This window comes from Gymnogyps californianus, chromosome 2 (genome assembly GCF_018139145.2).
Source record: "Gymnogyps californianus isolate 813 chromosome 2, ASM1813914v2, whole genome shotgun sequence".
In the NCBI taxonomy this organism is placed as follows: Eukaryota; Metazoa; Chordata; class Aves; order Accipitriformes; family Cathartidae; genus Gymnogyps; species Gymnogyps californianus.
Window position 1 is genome coordinate 130,116,384 of NC_059472.1, and position 23,367 is coordinate 130,139,750.

General features: G+C 39.9%; 1 protein-coding gene across 1 annotated transcript in view; it reads left to right on the forward strand.

Annotated features, from left to right (window-relative positions):
- The window catches only part of JAZF1 (JAZF zinc finger 1), a 201,061-nt gene that overhangs the window by 174,093 nt on the left and 3,601 nt on the right, over nt 1-23,367 (forward strand). The window contains exon 4 of the mRNA XM_050891630.1: nt 17,217-17,386. Within this exon, the coding sequence (XP_050747587.1) occupies nt 17,217-17,386 (170 nt within the window). The remainder of the gene's footprint in view (nt 1-17,216; nt 17,387-23,367) is intronic.

Here is a 23,367-nt window from a genome sequence, read left to right on the forward strand (position 1 = left end):
CGTTTTGATTTGCAGCTGTCATTTAAGTAGGTGACTAACTGTTGGTTTATCTTATTAATTAGGATAAATGCCTTTCTGGGGAGTCATATTTGTGCAGTCATTTTTGATTGACTGCATTTGAAAGATTTTACCATTCCTTAATATGGCAAACTTCCTTGAAATTTCCACTAGCCCAGTCTCAATATTTACAAAAGTGACTCCATTTTCTACCCACAGAAAGTACCTAACTTTTCAATCTCTTTTTTTTTTCTTTCTAGTAAAACATGAAAGTAATAATTTTAATTTGGAGTAAAAAATACTTTGTAGGATTGGCCTTAACCTTTAAGGAATCTAAGATCTAAACAGTGATATTGTAATCAAATATGCCTAAAAATTCAGTACAGCAGTATTTTTTTAAGACTTTAAAAAAAACTATGAGCCTTTCAAGTTAGTACTATTGGTGTAGAAACCACTACATTTACCATCTGAGGATACTATTTGAATGACAGTTTAGTAGATCTATAGTAACTGAGTAGTTTTTTAGATATATAGAGCATATTCTTAAACTGAAATCAAGACTGCTTTGTAGCTATGTCAGTAATCCTAAAGCTGCACTGTTTCAGCCAGTTAGAACATATCATGTGAAATGGGCCATTTTTTTTCCTAATAAATCATACTAGTGCTGAACCATGACTTTATATAATATGCGATTTAAAGACAGAAAGTGAAATTCAATATATTTTCAATCAAAAAAAAATCAGTCTTCACCTAAGTGTATATTTTCAGAGCCTGGTGTAATTAGAAGTACTTTTCATACCTAGTGTGACTGCATTCTTAAATATCTACAATGATTTTAAATTTTTTTGTGTTGTTTTAGGTTTAATTAACAAACTAAATTAGAGAGAATCATGTCCCATTTACATCATTAGGGAATATCTTCTAAGATTAAAATCGTGTGTATATATAAACTTTTACTCAATAAAATTAATAGATTCTTGTAACTCGGACAATCTTATTCAGCTGGATTTTGTTCAGGATTCAAATGCAACTACTGGCAAAACAGTGACCAAAAAATTACAGCTTCCTTCTTGTGGTAACGAGAGTTCTTGCTACTGATGAAATAATTTAGAGCTTCATTGTTCCTTCTATGGGTGACTAATTTACAGGGGAGGAAAGTCTGCGTATTACAACTGGAGATCTCCTTTCTGCTCCTGCCAAAGGCAATTGGGACTCAGAAATGAATCTGTAAGGATCCACCTTGCTTCTGGTCCCTTAAGGCCTTGTCTGTTGTGGAAGCTTTGGTTTTGGGAAGCGAAGCACTGTGTGGCAGTTTATGAGTTTTCCCAATAAACCTTGTTATTAAGTAATATTATCTCAATGACATGAGATATCATTCCAGCAGTTCTGCTGTATAGCATTTGCCTTTATGGATAACTCATAGAGGAATCCCAAGGGCCTTCTCTTGAGTCTATTCCCTTTTCTTTTCCAAGAAGGCAAAAGTTGAAAGAAAACCACCCATTGTTTGCTGGTAATAGCAATCAAAAACACAATAGTAACCAGCCATTGGAATTGGGCATTGAAATAGAGTAACAGGCATGCCGGAAACTAGTATGGTTTAGATTCTAAATGTGTGTTTAATTTTTGTTACTTTAAGTTGTTTAAAAAATGTGTTGTCTTGTAACGCAAAAGCTTATTCCTCTTCATAGGTATCAAAGCAGCTAACGTTTCAGTACAGTTTCCATATGTTATGCTTTCAACAATGAAGTAATCATATGGCACAGACAGCTGTTATGCAGAGTGCTATAGCAGCATGTTAAACAGAATCCAGCAAGAAAAAGAGATCTGCTCAGCTAAGCTCCTTCATAAGTTTAAAGTGGACAGTAGAAATGTAAAATAACAGGATGTGTGCCCCCCACAAATGAATTGAGGACTGAGAGGAGGAGGAGTTTAGGTGTTCAAACTTTTTTTGTTTATGGATGTGCTATTAATCCGTAGCCAAATTAATGTGAATTTGTAGCAGAACTGCTATTTATATCAGAATCTCTTTGGCTTCTGGCAGCAGGTGGCATTTCTGAACTCCATGTTAGGCTGAATCAGAGTAGACTGAACCCTTAAATCCGCCATTCATTTGATAATCTGCTACAGCTTTTTCTTTGGGCAATGCAGATTGGCTCAGTACTGCCACGGCTAGAGAGAGCTTGCTCTTTTGTGGTGGGCTTCTTTTTTTAAGGATAGTGCACTGCAAAATATTCTTTGATTAAGATCAAGTGGAAACAAGTACACGTTGATGGCTTTTTGAAAATCATGCTACAAACCCAGGTCACGTGTACTTAAGCACATGATTAATGTTAAGCACCTAATACTCACTGAGGAGGTGAATGCCTGCCTTGAGCACATAACAAGCGTTTTGTCAGACTGGAATGAAGTATTCTGCACTTGTAGAGTTGCAAGCTTAAGAATTTATGTATGCACAAAAGCCTAACTTTAGCCATGCATTTTAAAAACTCTTCACCTGCGTTAGCGTATTGTAAATACTCAGGTTTAATTATTACACCTTATGTTAATGTAGTGTAGTATCATGCAGATGTAATTGAAAAAATAATGAAAAGTAGAAATATGAGATCAAATCCCAGGGCTCTTTTATTAAATCGTAGCTGAGAAGTGGGCTGAGAGTGCTACATTTTTGTGTGTTTGACTTATGGGGTGTCTAGCATAGTAAAGCACGAATCAACCAAGTTCTACTGCAGCTTGAAAAAACACACTTTCAGATGTCTGAGGAACCATCTCATTAGTTGTTCAGATTGACAGAAGTTTCTACTTGCTTAATTGCCTGTTCAGAGACTGAAGAACTTGTGTGCTATGTTTTTATTAAAAATTAGATATATAGACCCACTCTTGTATAAACAGTATGGGCAAATAACTAAGCCATACTTCAGAAAATGAAGACCAAATTCTCTTCTCCAGCATAATGAAAGTTTGTCTGAATGCATTCGATATTTCAGGCCTACAAGGTACGATAAAATCTATGATAAAATATCTTGAGGCCACTGTATTGTGGTCTGTGGCAAAACTTCCTTCTGAAGGACTCCACTGGTGCCAGGATTTCACATTTCTGTGCAGATGATGAAAGAGAACTTTCTTTATAATGATTGGAGCCAAAATGGTTTAATCTAATTGCAGGTTTGGGGGCCTGTATTAATCCTGCACGCTAATTAATATATACATATGTTTGCCCAGCATTTAGCAGTCTGGGGCACCTATTCTAACAGAGCCTTATGGGTGTTCCTGTAAAAAATAAATACATAAATAATAATTTAAAAAATAATGAATGGCGTTGTGCAAAACAGTTGATCAACATATGAGTTAACTATAATGTATGTGTGTGCTTAGACATGGTATGAGACTTTAACATGAGCTTTTGGCTGAGGTTGTGACTGAGCATGAATAATAAGTAAAATCTGTGGTAGTTTCTTGTTTCTGCCTTAAGGAATAAAGCTATAGCAGGAGGTTTCCAATAACAATGAAAAATAATAAGTAAAAGTGCAATTATTTCCTATAGGGGTTTTCTTAGTACAGGTGGGATTTGTTCCCAGCAACAGCTAAAAGATGTTGTTTTTTGAGCTAGATGCCACATTGCACTTCTAGGGAGCCAGGCTTTAACCTCATACATATTCAGCTCTTTCTTCCAGTAATCCAGAGTGAAAAATGCTCAAGTGCTTGTCACTGTGGTTGGCTAAGTGCTTCAGAAATGGATCTCTTTTTTCCTAGCAGTCATTTGCTGTCAGGTGGCCATCCAGGTTCCTTAGAGAGGCAAGAGTACGTATTATATTGGTTACTCACTGACAAAATCAAACCAAACCAACATTCCCAGAACATACTGAAACTTAAGCTTGGAGGATCTGTGGAGCAAAGATGATCTTGTATTGCATGCACAGCAACAGTGCTGTTGTCGTATCTTGGGCGGGAGTGCATGGCAAATAATAATTACTAACTTATAGCCCCAAAACAAACAACTTGAAATTATCATGAAGACCAAGAACATTATCTTAGTCAAACCTGCGCAAATTGGTGGCTCGGTGATTTCCAAGTACACCTAGATTGTATGGAAGTAGCTGTATCTTGATCTCCCGAAGCTGCTGGAGGTCTCTTCTGCTGAGGGGCCACCAGCAGACTGCTGTAACTCTCGTTGCTCCTGTTTTCTTGGTCAGTTTTCGTGGAATTCTGATAAAGCAGTGGCAATAAGTAAAAGTAATTTCCAGTGACGGATTAGTTTCTCATATTTACTGTTGGAGATAAACAATAACATCCTGTAGGAGCACGGAGGGGGCTCTAGCACCAAGGTGTTGCTGAGAGTCAAGAGTCAGGAGGGGAATTGGAATAGGTGTGCAGAAAGGAAAGGGGACAGAGATTTTGGCTAAGAAGTCCAAACAGGACAAGTGTTTACAGACAGAACTTTTCTGTTTAAGTTATTTCATTTTTATCTTTGATCTACCAAAGAGTATCTTGATTTTTCTCCTTTGTACCATTTTGTTACGTGCCATTTATTGAAATCTAGCTGTGTGACTACCTGGGTACTTGATCTGCAGTTTGGCTGGACCCTAAAAGAAGGATGAGAATTGGCCCAGGCTTGAAGGCTATTTCTCTTACAAGGGAGGTCATGGTGTCCTTTTTTTTGTCTCCTAGGCCATCGTGTCCTTTTTTTTGTCTCCTAGGCAAAACTGGAGTCTTTAAGGACTCTGCAAACCCCAGCCCCCGTTTGCCTTATGGGAGTTATCATCTGGTTTGTTTTACAGTGGATTTGGGACTCCCCAAAGGCCACCTCTTTCAGCACCGATGGACCAGGTGAGAGAGGAGTGTCAGTTAAGTGTTTGCAAGGAGCACAGGGCCCCAAGCACGTAACTACGGTTCTTTCAAAGTCCTGTAGCTTTGGGGTACGGATCCTGGGGTATTTCTGCAGGGCTGTGCTAGACAAGCCAACACAACCCGTGAGCATCTTATTTTTTGAGAGGTTTGGGATTCCCACTGATCCAGGCTGTAACCTTGTAAAGGTGGAGCAAAATGATGGGGATTCTCCTGTAACTAACCTTTTCTATGGTTTTCACAAGGACACATATCATGATAACCTCCCCTGCTTAGTCCTTTTTTTAACACCATCCTAAACTAACTTATAACCTCGGCACAAAAAGGCCTCTACTACATTTACAAAATGAAATTATTTTTAAGTGGTGCTTGTAACAATTGAAATTACTTTTAAAGTTAAAAGGCCATTTGTAAATGTATATAGAGGAAAGTAAGATTGAGGTAAAAAGAGCTGATGGGGGAAAATAGGGCTGTGCTGTGAGGGGAAAATACATGAAGGCTTTTTTTTTTTTTTTTTAAATCACAATTCTCCTCATAGCTTTCCTCTGCATTTTCTGTTTTTCTTCCCTTTCCTGCTTTATGGGTGCATTTCCCTTATAATTCTGTTAAATTTCTCATTTGCTCTTCAACTTGGCAGTAAAAATGTGTTGAGCTCAATTTGCTATAAAAATATGTTCTGGGAAGATTGACTCAGTTGTCAGATTTTGTGCTTTCCAGTAGAACTCTGAATCTTGCCAGAGGAGAAGGCACATCAAAAATTTAACATTGCATCTTATTTATCTCATCTCATTCACTACAGGTAGCTTTACATGTAACCTCCTGTTTGTTGTACTTCATCTTCCCAGCCCCTTCAGAGCATTCTTATTTGATACAGACATAAATTGCACCGGCAACTGTAAAGGTACTGTGCTGTAGAATTGTATTTTAGTTGCACATACCTGTAACTAATTGTATGGGAATTTTCACAGTACTGTCCCCAAGGAACAATTTCATTGAAAAGTAACCGAGTTGTCTAGACTATAGCAACTCATAAAATCATCACTACTTTTGGTTTTTGAGCTACAAAGCAGCAATAGAAACATGACTTGTAGATTTAAAGCACTTCCAAGCACAGGAACTGTTTTATAATCCCCATCGTAGTAGTCTAACCTGGCAAACCGTTTTTAACAGGGTCAAGAACAAAAAATGTACAATAAGCTCAAAGTAAAGATTATCTCTGTGTTGATTTGTGATAGGTTTTTTTGGTGTAGAAGCACACCCACTGTACATGGGCCTTTCTTCCTCCAAACGTGTAAAAAATACACATTTTGTAGAAAGCACATTGTGCCTGCCTTTCACAGCTTATGGCATAACTGGTTTAATGTAGGAATAGCTTGACACTCAGAAAGGAACTTCAGTGGTTCTGGGTAACAATGACGGCATTCATGTTTGTGTGTTTATACTGCAAGGGCCAATTGGTGGAAGGATTTTATTTATTTATTTATTTATTTATTAACTATTTAGCTTTATAAGTAACCTGCTAATTACCTTGAAAATTACTAACTGAAAGCACAAATGTTTTTCAGAAAGCTGGAAAGTGTAGTTGGGCACATGGAACTTTTAGGTGCTTATTTAAATCGTGTATATGTATATGCACATATATATACACATATATATAAAAAATATTACACTGCAAGATTTAACGGGATTTATTTGTACTATTGTAGTGCCTTGAGAACTGAAAAAATCGCTCTAGCTATACTAGTGCTGTATGTCTGCATACTGAAAGCAGTTATGGTTTTCAAAGAGTTTTTCCAGTGCCTAGCAGAAAAAAAGGCATACTTATTTAGGCCAGCACTTCAGTGTGCTGAAGATGGTGAAACTTAAGCAAATGTTTGAGTTTTCCTTGCACTGTAGCCAAAGCAAATCAGAAGTAGAAAAAAGCAAGGACTAACGTACGATTTCACACTCAATGACTTAAAACACAGAGAGGTTTATTTCACAGGGGAAATGGTATATTGTGAGTCAATGTTAACCAGTATGTGATCATCAAAATGATGTAAAATTCTAGGAAAAACAGCGTGGTTTGTAGCTCTCATGTATTACCAAGTGAGCTAAAGGCTATGAAGCATTTGACCCCCAAAATCACATATTCTCTTGTCTTTTTAGCGCTTGTGGCCTGGCAGGTGAAAGACACCACCCTAATTCTTGCTGAAGATGAAGGCTGGTGCTTTGTCCATGCTAGCATAGGCTCCCTCTTTTAAGGTTTTCCATATATAGTCAGACAGCATCATTCACTGCAGTTTCTCAGCACTTCTGCCTCTAATGCCAAAGGATACAAAAAGCCAAGGAGCAATGGAAAATAACAACTTGAAAAGTACTTTCATTTCAACTTCAGCCCAGTGATATATCATCTGAAACAACTCACACCTGCTAACATATGTTTTGTACACCTGATTGAAACAGTGATAGCCTCAAAGAAAGATTTGTGACAGCATACCAGACACAGTGCAGATTTTATTTTATCAGGATCTTTGTTTTGAAAAAGAGAGAGGAGACACAACTCCCCACTGAATGTGTTCTTATGTTTGGGTGTTGAAAATGTGTTTCTTTCCCAGAAACACAAAGTTAGGATTAATTAAAAAACATAACAGATCTTTCCTGTAGATTTTGTGCATAGGCAGGATGACTAAAGCCTTGCTGCTGGCTCAGTAATCAATAGGCATTTTGGTCCTTACTGGTAATTCTGAGTATTGTCATTAGGGCCATCTTTCAAATTATACTGATGGAGTTTCTTAAATCTAGACAGTTAGAGCATTTAAAAGCAGGTAGAGAGAAGCATTAAGTATATTTTTGTGCGAAACAAATTCTCCCGCCCTTCAGTGTATTGAAGTGGAGAATCTGCCATTGCCTCCCTTGTTGCTGGTCAGGGATTTGTAACCCTCCTGGGGCTCATAAGCATGAAATTCCCTTGGCCCGAAGCTGCTGAAAGAGCACTGAGCTGCCCTGGGTCTCTGCAGCTCTGCCGCACCCTGGTCCTCCATGGGCAGCCTGCTGCGAGATCCCTTTGGCATGATTCAGCCTGTTCACATGTGAGGGTCTAGGGTCCGGCCCAGAAGCATCTTGGAAGCCCCCGCGTAGCTGTGTCAGGCTGAAATCAGCGGCGCTCCTCACTCCTCATGTAATGAGTGCTACCTGCACAGTGATAGCAACTCCTTGGATTGGAGCCTGGTTGTAGCTCGGTGCATCCTTCCTGGGTTTGTGCGCTGATGAAGGCAAAGCGCACAGCAGTCGGGGTGGGTAAGGACTGTGTGCATTAGCGGTTTTATGGCCTGTACTGTAAGTGGCTGAATAGCTTTTGTACAGCTGTAAAGCATGTTTAACTCAATGTTATAAAACACGTCTCAAATGTATTTTCATAGCTTCATAAACTGTAGTTCATTTATGTAGGTACTTTTTATTGTAATCCTTTATCTTAAACATGAAACTGTTTCCTGATACTGTTTCTGTTTTTTTCTTCTTTTTTATGAAAAAAGGGGAAAAGAAAAGAAAAACTGCCTTTTTGTTATTTGCATCAGGAGAGTCCTTAAGTACAGTAATAGTGCCCTGAACTTGTATTTTTGTATTTCTAACCTCAGAATGCAGGCCGAGCAACTAAAAAGCCAAACTAACATTAATTATGAGTGTTCTTCGCTGTGGTTTTCGGAGTATAAGTTTGGAACAGATGTTTGGGGGGAGAGAAGGGGGGAGGAAGGATGGATTGTTTCTTTTTCTCAGCCCCAACTGGTTTTAATTCTTTCTTGAACATTTTGAGAATATCTTTAAACATTTGCCAGAATTCAATTAACATCCTGTGACTAAAGGTGGAAAATGTCCTACTTTGTTTTTCTTCAAACATATACCTGCTTTTGCTGCTCATGCCAAAGCCAGAGAAAGAAAGGATTCCAGCTGGCATAGGTTTTATTACTGTTACATTAATTTGCAGGTTAAGCCTCAGGTTGGGAGGGGTCTGCTGGATTGATTTATTTATTTACTTTTTTTATTTTCATGATTTTAAAAAAGTGCCGTGTAAAACACTGCCATTTAATTACAGGAAGGTTATGCTCTTTTTTGGTGAGCATTTAACAGCTTATTCTTGTTTACATGAAGTTGTAGAAATCTAGTTTTAAAATATGTTTAAAGTAGAGATTGTGTTCTTGGGTTTATCATGTTTTTCCTGTGCTATGTATAAACAGAAGATTGTACATTATTGAAAGCCCTTTTTTGTGGAAAACAGGATTGGGAAAAAAAGTTTATATAAGAATGCAAAATAACTTCCCGAGACTATTGGCGCAGTGTGACCATAAAACCTCAACAGCACATTGTGCAGTGACATTATAACAATTTGCTTTAGCACCTCTACAGCGTTCTCAGAAAGTCCTGCTCTACAAAACACATGCCGTGGTATCAGTTGACTGTTTTTTCCAGAATTGGTTCTTTTACATGCATGTTTTTATGATTAGTTGCTGTTTTGCAAGTAATTGGAAGTGGAGAAAATTTTTTTCTTACTTAGCTGATTACATGTATGTTTTATTTGCATACATTTATACATTCAGTAAGTCGTAACATATCTGCTTATATAGGTGTGCAAGCTCCTTTTAGTGGATTTGTAATCTCTGGATTGGGATTTTCTGTGGTTTAGTTTTAAAGACTGTTCTTTGATATACCAATATCAAGATACAGATGTATCAAGATAGAAAATGGCACACAATTGCTCCTAAGGCCAGATAGAGTCCAGCTGCTCCACCATCCCCTATATTGGCTCTGGAGGACTATTTTTTTTAACCTGAGTGTTATTAGTTCTGTTTCTCTTGTAGCCCAAAATGGTGAGCAGATCTCATGTGTAAATAGTTCCCAATTTTACTGACAGTGAATAAGAATATATAATACTAATGTCATACTAATAGTACTTTAAATAAAAACCTGTATGTTTATTTTGTACCTTTATCATTTTAGCTTTACCTCCAGGATTTTAGGGTGATTTCCCATATAGGCTAGCTCAGCTGAAATCATTCTGTACCAAAATACAGTATATTTGGTTCTGTGTTTTACCTATAGAATCTGAAGTGTTCGCATGCTTTCCGAAGTGGATTCAAACCTTGTAATTGAATACATTTTCAGTCACTTAAAATTCGCCATGAGCTTACACTGAGCATTTAAATGAAAACTAAAGGTGATTTGAAATGTTGGAATCAACCTATCTACCATTTCATTTAAAACACCAGGATTATCCATGGGTCGGGTGCATAACTACTTGTGGGTTTGTCCTATTTGAGGTACGACCCTCCAAAATAGCTGTGGAAAGTATCTTTTCAGACTGTTTTTTGTGACTGTGCAAGTTACAGATGCCATTTCTTTGGTGACTGTGAGACAGGGTAGAGGATGTCCAGAAACATCTACCTATCTCCTTGCTTGCTTAAATGTTCCCTGCTTCGGTATAGCAGACCCTACTGGCTGAAAGCTACTTTTCAAATGATGCAAACAAACAAGAAAAAGTTGGGGTTTTTGTCTAACTTACTTTCTCTAGTGCTTTTAAGTACCTTGTGCATAAAAATAATGTTAAAAACCATATTGCTCTTTGTATTTGAATCCGTATTTACATCATTACATGAGGTACATTTTTAAAATTCTCTTGGTGCTTATTCGCTAACTGAGCCTTGCTTCAGCCAGAGACAATAGAAAATTAGTTCTTCTGAGCAGTAATAGTTCCTGAACAGCTCATTATTTAGCGCTTGATACTTGATCTGAGCTAGGAGAGGACTGGAAGGAAGGGTGGTTTCTCCAGAAGACATTTTTCTGGCCAAATCCTGCTCTGACTAGTGTCATGAGGAAGAGTAGGATGCTGGCAGCGGCCCCGGCTGAAGTGCAAGACGAGGGACGTGCTCCTGGCGCGAGCGTGTGTGGGAGCAGCCCGGCAGCGACCGCCGCAGACCACACAGCCCACAGGACCCGCTGCGTGGGGGCTGGCAGCGGCCAGCAGGACATGCCCTGTGCCGCCCCCCCCCGCTCGGCGCAAGGCCAAGTCAACAATAAGTTGTAATTGCTATTTTGATGGCTCTTTTGTGATCGTGCAGAGGGATGGAGGTCTCTGCCAGCCTTGGCAAGTGCCCATTTGACAAACCATAACCATCTCAAGCAGCTCCCTCGAGTGACAGCAGAGCTGCCGAGCATGCAGTTAGTTGGCTTTGAGAACAGATTTGCCTCTCCTCTCCCAGGAACAAGGTTCAGAGATATTTACTGGGATAAGAGAGAAAATTTTTAACTGCGTGCGCTTGCGCCTGTTGGGTGAAGAAAGGCTCCAGCCTTCACCGTGGTGAACCTAGTGCTCGCTTTATGTAGGTGCTTAATCCAAACACTGGAATTGCACTTGCAATCTAAAATACTAGTGTCTGTAGCACTACACACTGCTCTGTTTAAACTACCCTGGGTTTTCTTCAGTTGTATTACGTATGTGTTTACATCATCTTCGTGGACATGAATGATAAAAGTATTTCTGAAAACACAAGAAATTAATCTGAATGGACCTTTCACAAAGGCTGAAAAACACTTTCTGCCCTCTGAGTCCCCTTCTCCCCCTGCCCCCAAAAGAAGCAAGCAAGCAAAGGAAGAACCCTGGCTTAGTCTGTCTGGATGATCCAGTGTCTGAAATCTGTTGCCTGAGTTTGCAGAGCCAATGCATTGTGCCACCCATACCAACTCGCAGCTGAGAAAGTCCTGCTACAGCTTCTAGACTAAAGACTTGCATAATAGCCATGACGCATGTTATTTAACTTTTTGTATTTCATTGCCCCTAGCATTTATTTCCTGTTCTTTATGTAAGGGAAGAATATTTCATTTTGAATGCCTTGATATATCTTTAGATCAGCAATGAGTATCAGCTGCAGGAACATTCTCCCTGCTGGTGAGTATGGAGGAGACTGTGTGCATCCATGGGCACAGAGGAAAGAAGTTTGACAAATCCATAAATGTGCGTTAGTGTTAGACCAAAATTCACATAATACTAATAATTCACTTTTTTTTTATCAAGGAAGCTGTCACAGTATATGGGAATGCAAACTTCTTAACATAAGAAGTGCTCTCATAAAACTGTTTCTATGAAATACAAACTGCAAGTCCTGCACGGGACAAAGTGTGAAGCTGAATTTTTATGAGAGATCATTGGAATTACCATGAACTTTCAGTGACATTAGCAATGTTGGTTCCCACTGCAGTAAGCTATTTGCTCTTAGTTATTCATTGTATACTTAAATGTATGCTTTCTGGTCACAAAAATAATTGGCAAGGATGTTTGGGGTTTGTTTTTCTTCATGGGAGAAGGGAAGAACTCGTAATGTTCTTGATCAGAGGTCAAGATAGATCGTATTCATTGTAATGGCACACAGCTTGTGCTGGTTTTAATCAGCTTTGTCTTTTTTATATTTCAAGGTGCAGTATAGAAGTCTTTAGATTTAAAAAGTGACATAACTACAAATTATGTGCACCTGCTTAGAACCAAGTTTCATTCAAAGTTGAGGGAAAAAATCCTTTGTAAACCTCATGGTGGAATGAATTCACTCACGCAAAAGGCAGAATTTATCTTGGCTAAAGTGGTGTGAATACCAAAAAAAACCCAGAAACATAAAAGATAAGGCTCCAGATTTTCAGCAGTGTAGCTGAGATGTTGTCTATTCCAGAATGTCAAATGATTAACTCTCTGCAAAATGTTTCTGAGCTATTTAAATTACTGACTTCATCTCCTGGAAAAAGTAGTAGATGGGCATTCAAGAGGTGAGATCTTTGCTGTAGGATTAAGTGATGTTCTCACTGATTTTGATAGCAAAACTGACTGGAAAAAGAGGTAGAGCAAGTCTTTATGGTGCAGCTTTGCTTTTCATCACACTACAAAGATTTTTTACCATGCAGGCAGTAATCATAATCCCTTTTTATGCATGTGTTTACTTTTGGCAAATAAACTGCTGTGATGCAGACAGCCTTCTCATTTGTGATGGGTTGTGTTTAAACGCAGCATAAAAATTGAGAGAAATAACTTGCCGGAATACTTTGTGACCCTGTACGTTTTCTGTCTTTTCATAACTAGTAACTATATGTAATACCTGACTCTGATACAGCATACTATGCGAGCTATGCGTAGTGGTGTCTACCTCAAGTCCGTGCCCATCTCAAGTCCATCTCCACCAGTGGAGTCCCCCTCCTCTTTGAGGAGCAGTGGCATTGTCTCAGCATGGAAAATTCCGGGGGGGGGGGGGGGGGGGAACAACTAGCATTCTTTCCTTGCCTTTGTTTTGTTTTGTTTCATTTTTTAATCTGCTGGGGGCAGCACAGATGAAGTGAGTCTTTTGGCAAGGCCACTGGAGTGAGGAGAGGGGAAATGGCTTTGTGGGCCAGGACTGAGGGAATATTGCATGCGAGGGCGGGGGCAATATTATGAAGATGTTACTGAGTCATTTGGATAATAAAGCAGTGGGTTTAGGTTAGGCTGAGGTAGAACTATGTAGGGTCTCTGAATGAAAGCCAGATGATGAAACTGGATATGGTAAAAAGCAAGGAGCCTCAGAAAGAGCATTGCCAGAGGAGAGAGGTGGAGAAGGCAGTTTTCTTGCTATTGTAGAACTAGTATTTAGTTACAGTAATAATATTGTGTATTTGTACACGGCCTTGCTGAAAGCATGTGCTTCTCTATCAGCCTTTCCCCTCCAGATATTTAGACGCTTCATCTTAGAGAAATGTGTGTGGTTGAGTTTTGGGTAAGTTTTTTGCTATTCAGACTTCTGAAGCATATTTCCGATATTTTTCCTTTGAGTACTGATGGGGGGGAATGATCAATCTGCCTTCTAAGCATGATGAGAAGCGGTCAGGCCATTAGCACATGTGCTACAGGAACATCTCTGCTCGGTCGCCCAGAAGGGCAGCGTCCCCCAGCAGAGCATCCTGTTTTCCATGAGCATGGCAACATCCAAGTGGAGGTCAGTGAGCCAGCTCTCTTGGAGCTCTCTTAAGAGTTATTGCAAATATTTGTCCAAGTCACACAGTTGTTACGCCCTGCAACAGGCCGTAGGTTAGATGCAAAGGTGCTTAATTTTTTTTTTTTCCTTTTGAAAGTAAATATTTACAATTATTATTGTGAAACACCAACCAAGTTTAAAAAACAGAAGGCAAGCAAGCTCTGTCTTGATCAAAGTGCACTGCTGTGCGCTTCCCCTTCAGCGCACTGCTGGTACCCTGGCAAGCTGCCCGAAGGAGCCAGCGGCAGCCGGCGGCTCAGGTTGCAGTTTGTACACCTGACGTAGCTGAGGGCCAGGGACTTCTGCTCGGCATGGGAATGGCTTCGCAAAGCCACCGTCCTCGGCCTTACAGTACTTAATTAAAATACCTCATCTAGGGGCTGTTTATTATGGCAGCGCCAACCTGTGTGTTGTGCTTTTTGTTTTTCCTCTTCCCGGCCCTCCGCCCCCCCCCCGATGTGTCGCTCGCAATCAGTGAGGCACTGCATGGGTTGCTGCTCTTAGACACTGACAACTGAGGAAATTAAATTCTGAGGCGGAATCAGTTAAAAGCCTGACTAAATCAGTGTTGGTTTTGTATGGCAACTGAAACAACATAATTATTTAAAGGATAAATTTTTATTGCTAATGAATTTTTTTCAAGACGGTAAGACTTTTGCATTCTGTTTATACCAGGACCCTCTTAAATACATTTTGGGATTTTTAATTCTTTTTTTTTTTTTTTTTTTTTTTAAAGAGAGTACAAGTAATTGAGTTCATTAGGACACTCTTAGATAAAAGCAGTGATAGACTGCAGTTCCAGCTTTGTAGAAAGTAATATGCCTTTTGGGTACTTGGCACCATTAGTATTACTGTTTTGTGCAAGAAGAAATATATATTTATATGGTTATTCATACTTGACAAAGCTCATCATATTTGTAAAATCTGTAGTGACAAGTCTGGATTTAAAAACTTAAGACAATGGAGCATTTGCTTATACTGTTTAAAACAACTCTCTGGACTATACTAGACAAAATCTTGCATTTTTGTTCAAGTGAGCTAATTAAAAGAAAACCATAGGATGGTCTGATCTCACAGATGCTTACGCACGCGTTTTGGTTTCTTCTGTCCCTCTCCTTCAGTGTGTCTACCTGTAAGTGAAGCATGGGCAAAAGTTGTTACAGAATTGAATCTTACTGTACAAAGTTATTAGAAAAATTAAAAGGATGCCCTGAAAATACAGGAGAACCTATGGAAATGCATAATTGCAGTGATTGCTTCTTCTCCCCACTGTTCTGTGTATCTTTTCCCTTATATACCATATTGCATATTAAGTTTTATAGAGCACTGATTGTTGTTTTATCAAAGCATGCTCCTTGTTATCGCTAAAAGTAGTGATATCCTTAGTACATGTCTTACAGTCTCAAATGATGTTTTCTTTGGGAGGACAAAATCCTATTTGGGAGGAAATGACCTCCTCTTAAGGGGGCTTACAAGGGGGGTGATTATAACAGCAGAAATTATTGGTATCAGTGTTTGGAATTGTTGTGTATTTTCTCATCCTAGGAGTGCATACATGTATTTACAATAGGGTTTTCTGTTGCATTTGCTTAAAAAAACCCCACTGAGCTAAAAAGTTTGAAAGGAACAGCTTGAGGAATTTTTTCCATCAAGATACAATCAAGGGCAGGAAATCGTAGAAGCAGAGTTGTGGTTTTGCCTCCATTTTTTTATTAGTTAATTAAACTATAACAACTCTTAACTTCATTTTAGGTTAACCGTTCCTAGAGTTCAGAAATATTTTAAGAGGTCAATAATGCTTTCTTTGGCTTTCGCTCATTCGGTGTGGGATAAGGAGTCGCAGTCAGCAGGGCAGAGTTTTCCATATGTGCTGCAGAGCGTGTGTGCGTGCGCTCATGTCGACAGTTGTTGACGGTGGGAAACCATCCATCTTTCCTCATCTGCACACCACCCTGTTCGGATGAAAACCACAGGAAAGAAACGTGGATAGCCTGACATCTGTAAGCGAACTTACAGTATCTGATTAAAGCTCAGGAGCCCTGAGTACTTGCAGCTACCAGTTGACATGCGTTTTTACTCAGTGATGGAGAGGTGCCGAGTCTGAGTGAGAGTACTGGGGGAGGGGGAATCCGAAGGGAAAAATTTGAGACGTATAGGTGTGTATTTAGTTTCACCAGAAGCAAAAGAAACCCAAAGACCCCATTGTACATGGGTTTTCTCTGTGAAGTCGGGACGTTTCTTTTTTGAAGTGCCATGAGACATCTGTCTGCGTTTTCTTCTCGGCGCGTATTGCTGCTTAGAGGCGTGCGCTTAAAGGGCATATGAGGGAAGCAAATAGAGCCATGCAAGTGTCACATAACTGTCTTTAATAACGGGAGCTATTCCAGCACTCGGAGCCAAATCGTCTTTCAGCAGAAAGGATAAAATTTAGCAGAGCTGGGAAAGGGAAAGAAGAAAGGGGAGGGGAAACACAGCACCACCTCCTGCTGACACCACAGAAGTTTCCCTTAGCTTTCCCTCTCTCTCCCTCTGTGCATATATTTTCTTTTTAATCAGCTGGGGCTCTTCCCTCCCCTGCCTTTTTTTTTTTTAAACTGTATTTTTATAGTTGGAATTCTGCTTTCCTAATTTCTCTTGTTTCACATTTAACTTCTTCAGAGGATTTCATTAATAGTTATTGCAATTAAAAATAATAAATAAACTCAGCACCAGCTGCTCAAATGGCTGTCGTAGCATATCTGGAACATAATGCGGTCTGTTCAGGGCAGCCACACAATGCAATTTATCCCCACACCTGAGGGAATGAATTTCACAACTATAATTGCTACAATATAATTCTTATTAATGTTGTGCTATAATTCCTATTAATTCCAAAGGGCTAGTAAATGCATTAGGACTTGTCAACATATTATTTTACACTGTTTATGATCTGTAGAATTACGCTCTTCAGTATTGTATTGCTTAAAGAAAAGCCTTAAAATCAGCTTTAATTGCAGGGGGGAAAAAAACCACATTTTCTGTTCGGGTACTGGGAACAACGGAAGGATCCTGGTGTTTGAGGAGTAATGAAACGGCATTTTAAAATCAGTCCTTTGAACTTTCTGTGCCACGCAGTTAACAGTTTATGAAGATATATTAATAATGCCTGTCCTGGTTATTAGAAAAAGAACCACTGGTGTCTTTATGAAGGAATAAATAACTATAAGAAAGATAGGTTTATAAAATTAAAAATGTCTTCCAGCAAAGACAAAAGTGGGGAAATTACAAGTCATTGTAACTGATGTAATAAATGCAGAATGTGTTATCTTGCTGTGCTCTTATTTATTCTTGTTTTATCTCACTACCCCGCTTTTCTAGGTAGTGAATATGATGAGGAGGAAGTAGACTATGAAGAATCAGACAGTGATGAGTCCTGGACTACAGAAAGTGCTATCAGCTCTGAAGCTATCCTTAGTTCAATGTGCATGAATGGAGGGGATGAGAAACCTTTTGCCTGTCCTGTTCCTGGATGTAAAAAAAGATACAAGGTAAGCAGTAGTGCAGACCTACCTTATTTCCTGCTGACGTAGTGAGGGGTGGAAAAAAAGCCTCTAAAATCAATTTGTACCTTTCTCGTTTAATAGACTTTTCACATTTATTTTTGTGGTATTTTAGCAGAGTTTATTCACTGATTTCCTCTCAAGCACAAGGATTTACAAAGGATGTAGCCTTTTGCATCCCTGCCTATCAAGAGAGATTACATATAGTGACTCTTGCTTTACATACTTTAACTAGCTTTCTATTATTTAGACAAATTAACTGCAGAATGCAGGAGGTACTACCAGCAAAATAATCTCTTGGGTCCCTTTCAGAAACACTAAATAAAAAGCTTCTGCCCATCAGTGCCAGAATGAATTTCTTCTGCTTAACTGCTAGAGATACTGCCTCTCCTTTAGTGAGACTGTGCTCACGGTACTTTTCCTGGTAAAGGTGATGTGCGGAAGGTGGTGGTTAATGTTTTGCAAGTCAGAGGTCACCTCGGGAAGGCAGGGCCTCGGAGAAATTCTGGCATCGTTCTGTCCTGGATCCGAGTCCCCGTGACCTGTCTGCACAACTGGCAGTGTGTCCGGCCCCGCATGCAGGGCTTGCATCCCTCTGAATGACATGCTGAGAAACAGTCATGTGTCCCCCCCCTTTTAATTACTCTCCATCATGAGAAACTTTTGTCGGTTTATGGGAGTGAAGCATCTTTAACTTTGAACCTTGAGCTGGCTGGTATAGAACATGCCGTGATGTTGTGAGGACAGGAGTATTGCTTCACGTGAACCGGTGCAGAGACAGATGAAATTGTATTGAGCAGCTTGGACTTCAGTATGGTATTCTATAGTCATTGCCATTTGGGAACAGAAATAGCATGTTGGCACAGTTCCTCTCAATCGTTTTCTGAAGTTCTTGCATGAAGTACTGGAAAATTCAACCACTGACCTATACCCTAGAAAAAGCAGTGGTGGTTGGGTTGGTTTTATACTAGTTTTATTTTTATGTCTTCTCCTTTAAATAACTGAAAAGTAGGGACTTAAAAGACAGAAATATGAAAGAGAAATATAGGAAGACCAATAACATTTGAGATAAAACAGTTGTGACAAGAATGAATAAACTGTGCATGAAACCGTGTAGTGGACGAAAACATGTTTCAGTGATGCTGCAGCTGTTCAGGACTGCGGCAGCTCCCATAGCAGCAAATCACAAGACTCAGAGTCATATACAGATCAGTTAATACTGACAATACTTACTTAAAACATGAGGAAGAAAGCAGTGTGCTCATTTCTTAGTGACTTACAAGTCTTTTTTTGCAGAGATTAGCCTTAACTATGTAATGGTTATTCTCTTCAGTTACAGGAAAAACTGAACACCATCTCCAGGGGCAGGGCAGAGGGAAAGATGTTTTCAGACTGTTTGCAAGTATTACTTTGCAGATGTACCCACATTATTCCAGATTAATGCTTTTCTTGCGTGTGGTAGAAGCTGTGCCAGATGAAGGGTATGGTATAAAAGCTAAATCCCTAGCTCAGGAAGCAAACAAGCCGTGGTGATTGTTAGAAGTCACTGTGCCCACAGGGCATCTATGCATTGCAGAAAACATTCACTTAATGGCAAAGGCTAGAAGGAGAACCCTGTAATTTGCTATATCCTGTCTGTTCGCTGTTTGACTGCCAGCCCTCTGTCTTTTTATTGCCCAAATAAGCAAGCTGTTTCTGCCTGCTTCTGCTATCTCACTACCATCATCTCAAATGCATGAGGACTGTCTAAGGGATATCTTGTGCACCATTAATGTTAGAACAGTCAGACAAGGAACAAATTAACGACCCTTAGAGAGGCTGATGGACAGAGAGCAGCAGCAAATAAAAAGTACCGTATTTTCCTGAGAGACTCACCTCTGTTTAGTCCTGATAGGAAAACACATTTCCTTAAACTCTGTCTCACCTCATTCCTCTTTTCTGTGGGCTCCGTTTCCTCCCTTTTTTCTTTTCAGCCTAATTTTTTTCTTTTTACATTTTTATCTTTGTTTCCTTCCTTTTAGCTTTGTGTCAGCTGTGTTTCTTGTTTCCTCTTCATCTTCCTTCTGCTTAACCCCCGCCTCTGATGAATTATTTGCAGAGTCTGGGTAGGGAGTCCTGGGATCAAAGCACTGGGATTTTCTGGTGGGTACTGGATAATCACAGTCAGGGCTGTAAAACAATTATAGAGCTCCAAACAGGAACACGGACATGCACATACAGTAATTGCTAGGCTCACTTTACGGCTGAGAAAGGATGCATTCCTTTAGGGAGCGAGGAGGAAAGGAGGATATACACAGTTTTCTTTTGTCTGGCCCTAGGTGACGTATGTTTGAGAAGCAGAAACGTTATTTTTAGATATGTTATTTGTATTACAGTACTGCTTAAAGGACCCAGTAGGGATGGGGCTCCTTTTTGCAAACAATGTACAAGGATAAAAGATGGCCTCTGCACTGAAAAGTCATTATGGAAAGGTAAATAAGATGAGAATGAGTACAACAAATACTCCCAAGGAATGGGCTGGGGCGGACAATGGAAACTAATGAGAACATGTTTATACACAAGCCCAGATGAGTATCAGAAGACCCTGCTGGCCTCCTGCCCAGCTGCTATCTCTTGGCCGTTTCCCATAGGCAGTGCAGTAGAAGTGAGTCATAAACATTCAGTTGTCCTTCAGGAACTTTTATTTTTTTTTTTAAGAAATAAAATTGCTTGCTTATAATATGTATCGGTACTAAGCCCTCTATATAGTACGGCACAGATTTTCTGGAGAAGCCAAAGATTCTGGGGAAAAGAACGTACTTTTTTAATGATTTGTAAATTTGTTTGTGGGATAGTCAGAAACAGCTAAATGAATCTGGAGCACACTGACTTCTAAATGCTTAAAACACAAGCCTCTGAACTAATTTCTGAAGCTTGCTTTCTTCTTCTCTAATTATGGTTACTGACCTAGAGAACAAATTGTACGTATTTTATAGTTTGCCATTTGTGGATTTTTTTTGTTCATATGATTTGTATTTGATGCCTTAAATTTGATTTTTAAAAAATCATCTGTGTGATTTAAAGGAACCCAAAGATCTTAGTCTTATTTCTTCCGAGTTCACCCTCACCAAATTTTGGCTTTACATGCACATTTAGGTGACCTGTCCAGAAGTCTGTGGGTATTGAGTTGTTAATGTTTGCAAAATGCCACCTGTAGGAGCTAAAGTGTGGATTTATGAAGCTGGCAATTTTGGTGTTTTATTCAATACCACCTATGTGTGTCAGTTATTTGGTCTTTCGCTCTGGAGAAGGACATTCAAAATGTGTATATGATGTAGATAAACTTATTTGGGCAACTTCCAAAGAACAGATGAAGTTTGATACATAATAGAGAGATACAAAAAAACCCCACAGATAATGCATATATACTATTATAGAGAAAACACTAGAGTATTTGTCATAATTTTTCTAGTTTGTGCATATACAGTAACACAAGAATAATAGATTACCGTACATATAAAATGTAGCTTATATGCATGACTGCTTTGTGGCCTTGGCAAGAGGAGAAGTGGTACTTTCCAAGAATGCCGAGGCATTGAGATTGTCTTTCTGGCAGGTAATGGGATGAGGGTCCTAGGCCTGTCGGGTGGGCAAGCCCCCAGGAAGGCTGATTGAAGAGCAGTGACACTCAGCAGAGCTTAGGGAGGGAGAATATTGAAGTGAGAGAGGGAAAGAAAGGAATTTACTTCAAAGAAAGGAGCAAGCCAGAGCTTACAAGTTGAGCAAAGAGGAGCTGGACCCACAAAGAAAACCAGGAGGAACAGCCAGGAGATACAAAAACATATATGAATGTCCAAATCCTGAAACGAGAAGTCCTCCCAAACCATCCTTGATGTCTGTTCCTACACAAAGGGGGTGGCAAGCTCTCACACCTTCTGCAGTGTAGTGGCCTCATGAGTACTGCTGTGCAAGGGGCCCTGCCCAGCAAGTGCCCTTGTGTCCATGCAAACCAGGTAGTGCCAGTGTAAACTTCCATATCTCCTCCTGATCTGGTCCCAGGTTAATAATTGTTTCCTCCTGTTTAAGTTTTTAGAGTGCCCTCTATACTGCCATCTTCTTCCTCAATCATTTGTGAGAGTAAATAATGAGCAACCTAAGTAACTCGAGCAATAAAAATGATGTATGAGTTTGGCAGTGGGTTTTGCCATACCTCAACAAACTCAGCCCAGACATACAACAAAGTGTTTACATTACAGCAGTGGAAAAAGTGCTGAAGAGTTGACTGTAATTCTAACAACAGTTTTCTTTTAGACAGGAATACGAGTCAAATTTCATGTCATACTAACTCCTCATACTCTGCGTGGTTTACTATTTTTCAAACCTTCCATGGCCCAATTCATTCCACGTAGGTTTCTGGTTTAGCATTGCCTTAAATTTTTCTGCCTGAAAGTGCTTTTCCCCCTTCATCAAAGCGCGTGGTGTACTCTGTACTTGAGGCTGAGTGGATCATTAAAAAATCTGGATCAGGAGAGTACCACTGGCATGGAATAGTGAGGATATTTGTGACTGCAGATTTATGGCATCTGTAGTATTTGATACTAGTTTAAAAGTATCTTAAAATGATTTCTTACAAAAATTAGAAGTCTAAACAGGTTTCTATAGTTTCCAAACTATATATAGGGTTTGGGGATAACTTTGTTTTTAAAATTTCACTGCAGTAGCAAAAGTTTAGCAGGTCACCCCCAGATTTTCTCCTCTTTGAAGGCGCAGGTCCTTAATGGTACTTAGATGTTGACAGATGCCTTATGACAGTCCTCATGCCATCCAGTGACATCCCCAGCCCCCTCACCTCAACAGTCCTGCAGGTGCTGGAGGCTGTAACTATGTGCAAAACCATCTAAAAGCTGCCTCAGGATCTCAGATAACTTGCAGGGAATTCACTTGACTGCTCTTGAGGACGATTTGTAGCTTTGAATGTGCTCTTGTCTGTGTCGGTGGTACGGCCTTCTACCTCTGAATACTCTTCACCCAGAAGTAACCGGCGCTAAAGGCTCGTATTCTTGTGTCTGGTTTGTATTGGAGACTGAAGATTCTCGTCTCCCACAGCTCAGATGACAGCTGTGCCTCCTGAGTTGTCCAGTATTTTTAAGGGTGTAAAGGACAATTTGGGGGCTGGATTTGCAACTTCAAGTGAGGATTCAGTGCCTGGATGCTCTAGAGGAGAGAAGTGTGAATATGTGGGCTGAGCAGTTGCTTGCAGTCTTCCACCATACCCTTTTTCCAGGGTGGATATTTTAGGCTAAGTTTTTCTTTCTAAAAAAATTTAGAAATTTCCACAAAACCACCTCTCCAGACACCCAGGCTGCCCTAAAACGCCACTTCAGCAGTACAGACTGCACTGGGCGTTACGAGTTCTGACGAGAACAGTACCGCGCTCAACTTTATGATTGAAACTGGAGAACTGTTTTTGCTTAAAGAGTAAAAAGTACATTGCTGCCGTGGCACAGCTAAGGTGTCATAAATAAGGACCAGCATTTTACGTTGGAAGATGAGAACACCGTAGCTATCTGGGAGACTGGGTGGTTTCTCTTGCAATTTCACTCGTCCCTACTTTCCTGATGGGAGCTGCACGTTCCTTGTACTTCTTTTGCTTGCTCTTGTGAGCTGTGGTGAGAGCAGGGCAGTGGAGGGCAGCACGCAGGGGGACTGCCTCGCTCAGGAGTGGGACATAACGCTTGAGATTCTGACGTAGAATAAATTGGATTAGGAGGTGAGGGAGGAGAACGGGAAGCGTTGGCAGGAGGGTGGTATTGAAGGTGTTAACCTCGTGCCTTTCTGGGGTTTGCGTTCTGGTGTATGTAGAGGCTTTTGAAGTTTTAGGAGTTGTAGCTCTGTTCTGTTTACTGAAGGCTTTTCTTTTTCCCTTTTTTTTTTTAAACAAACGTCTAACTTGTCTAATTGCTGTGAGTTTCAAGCTGGAGCTTCCACTT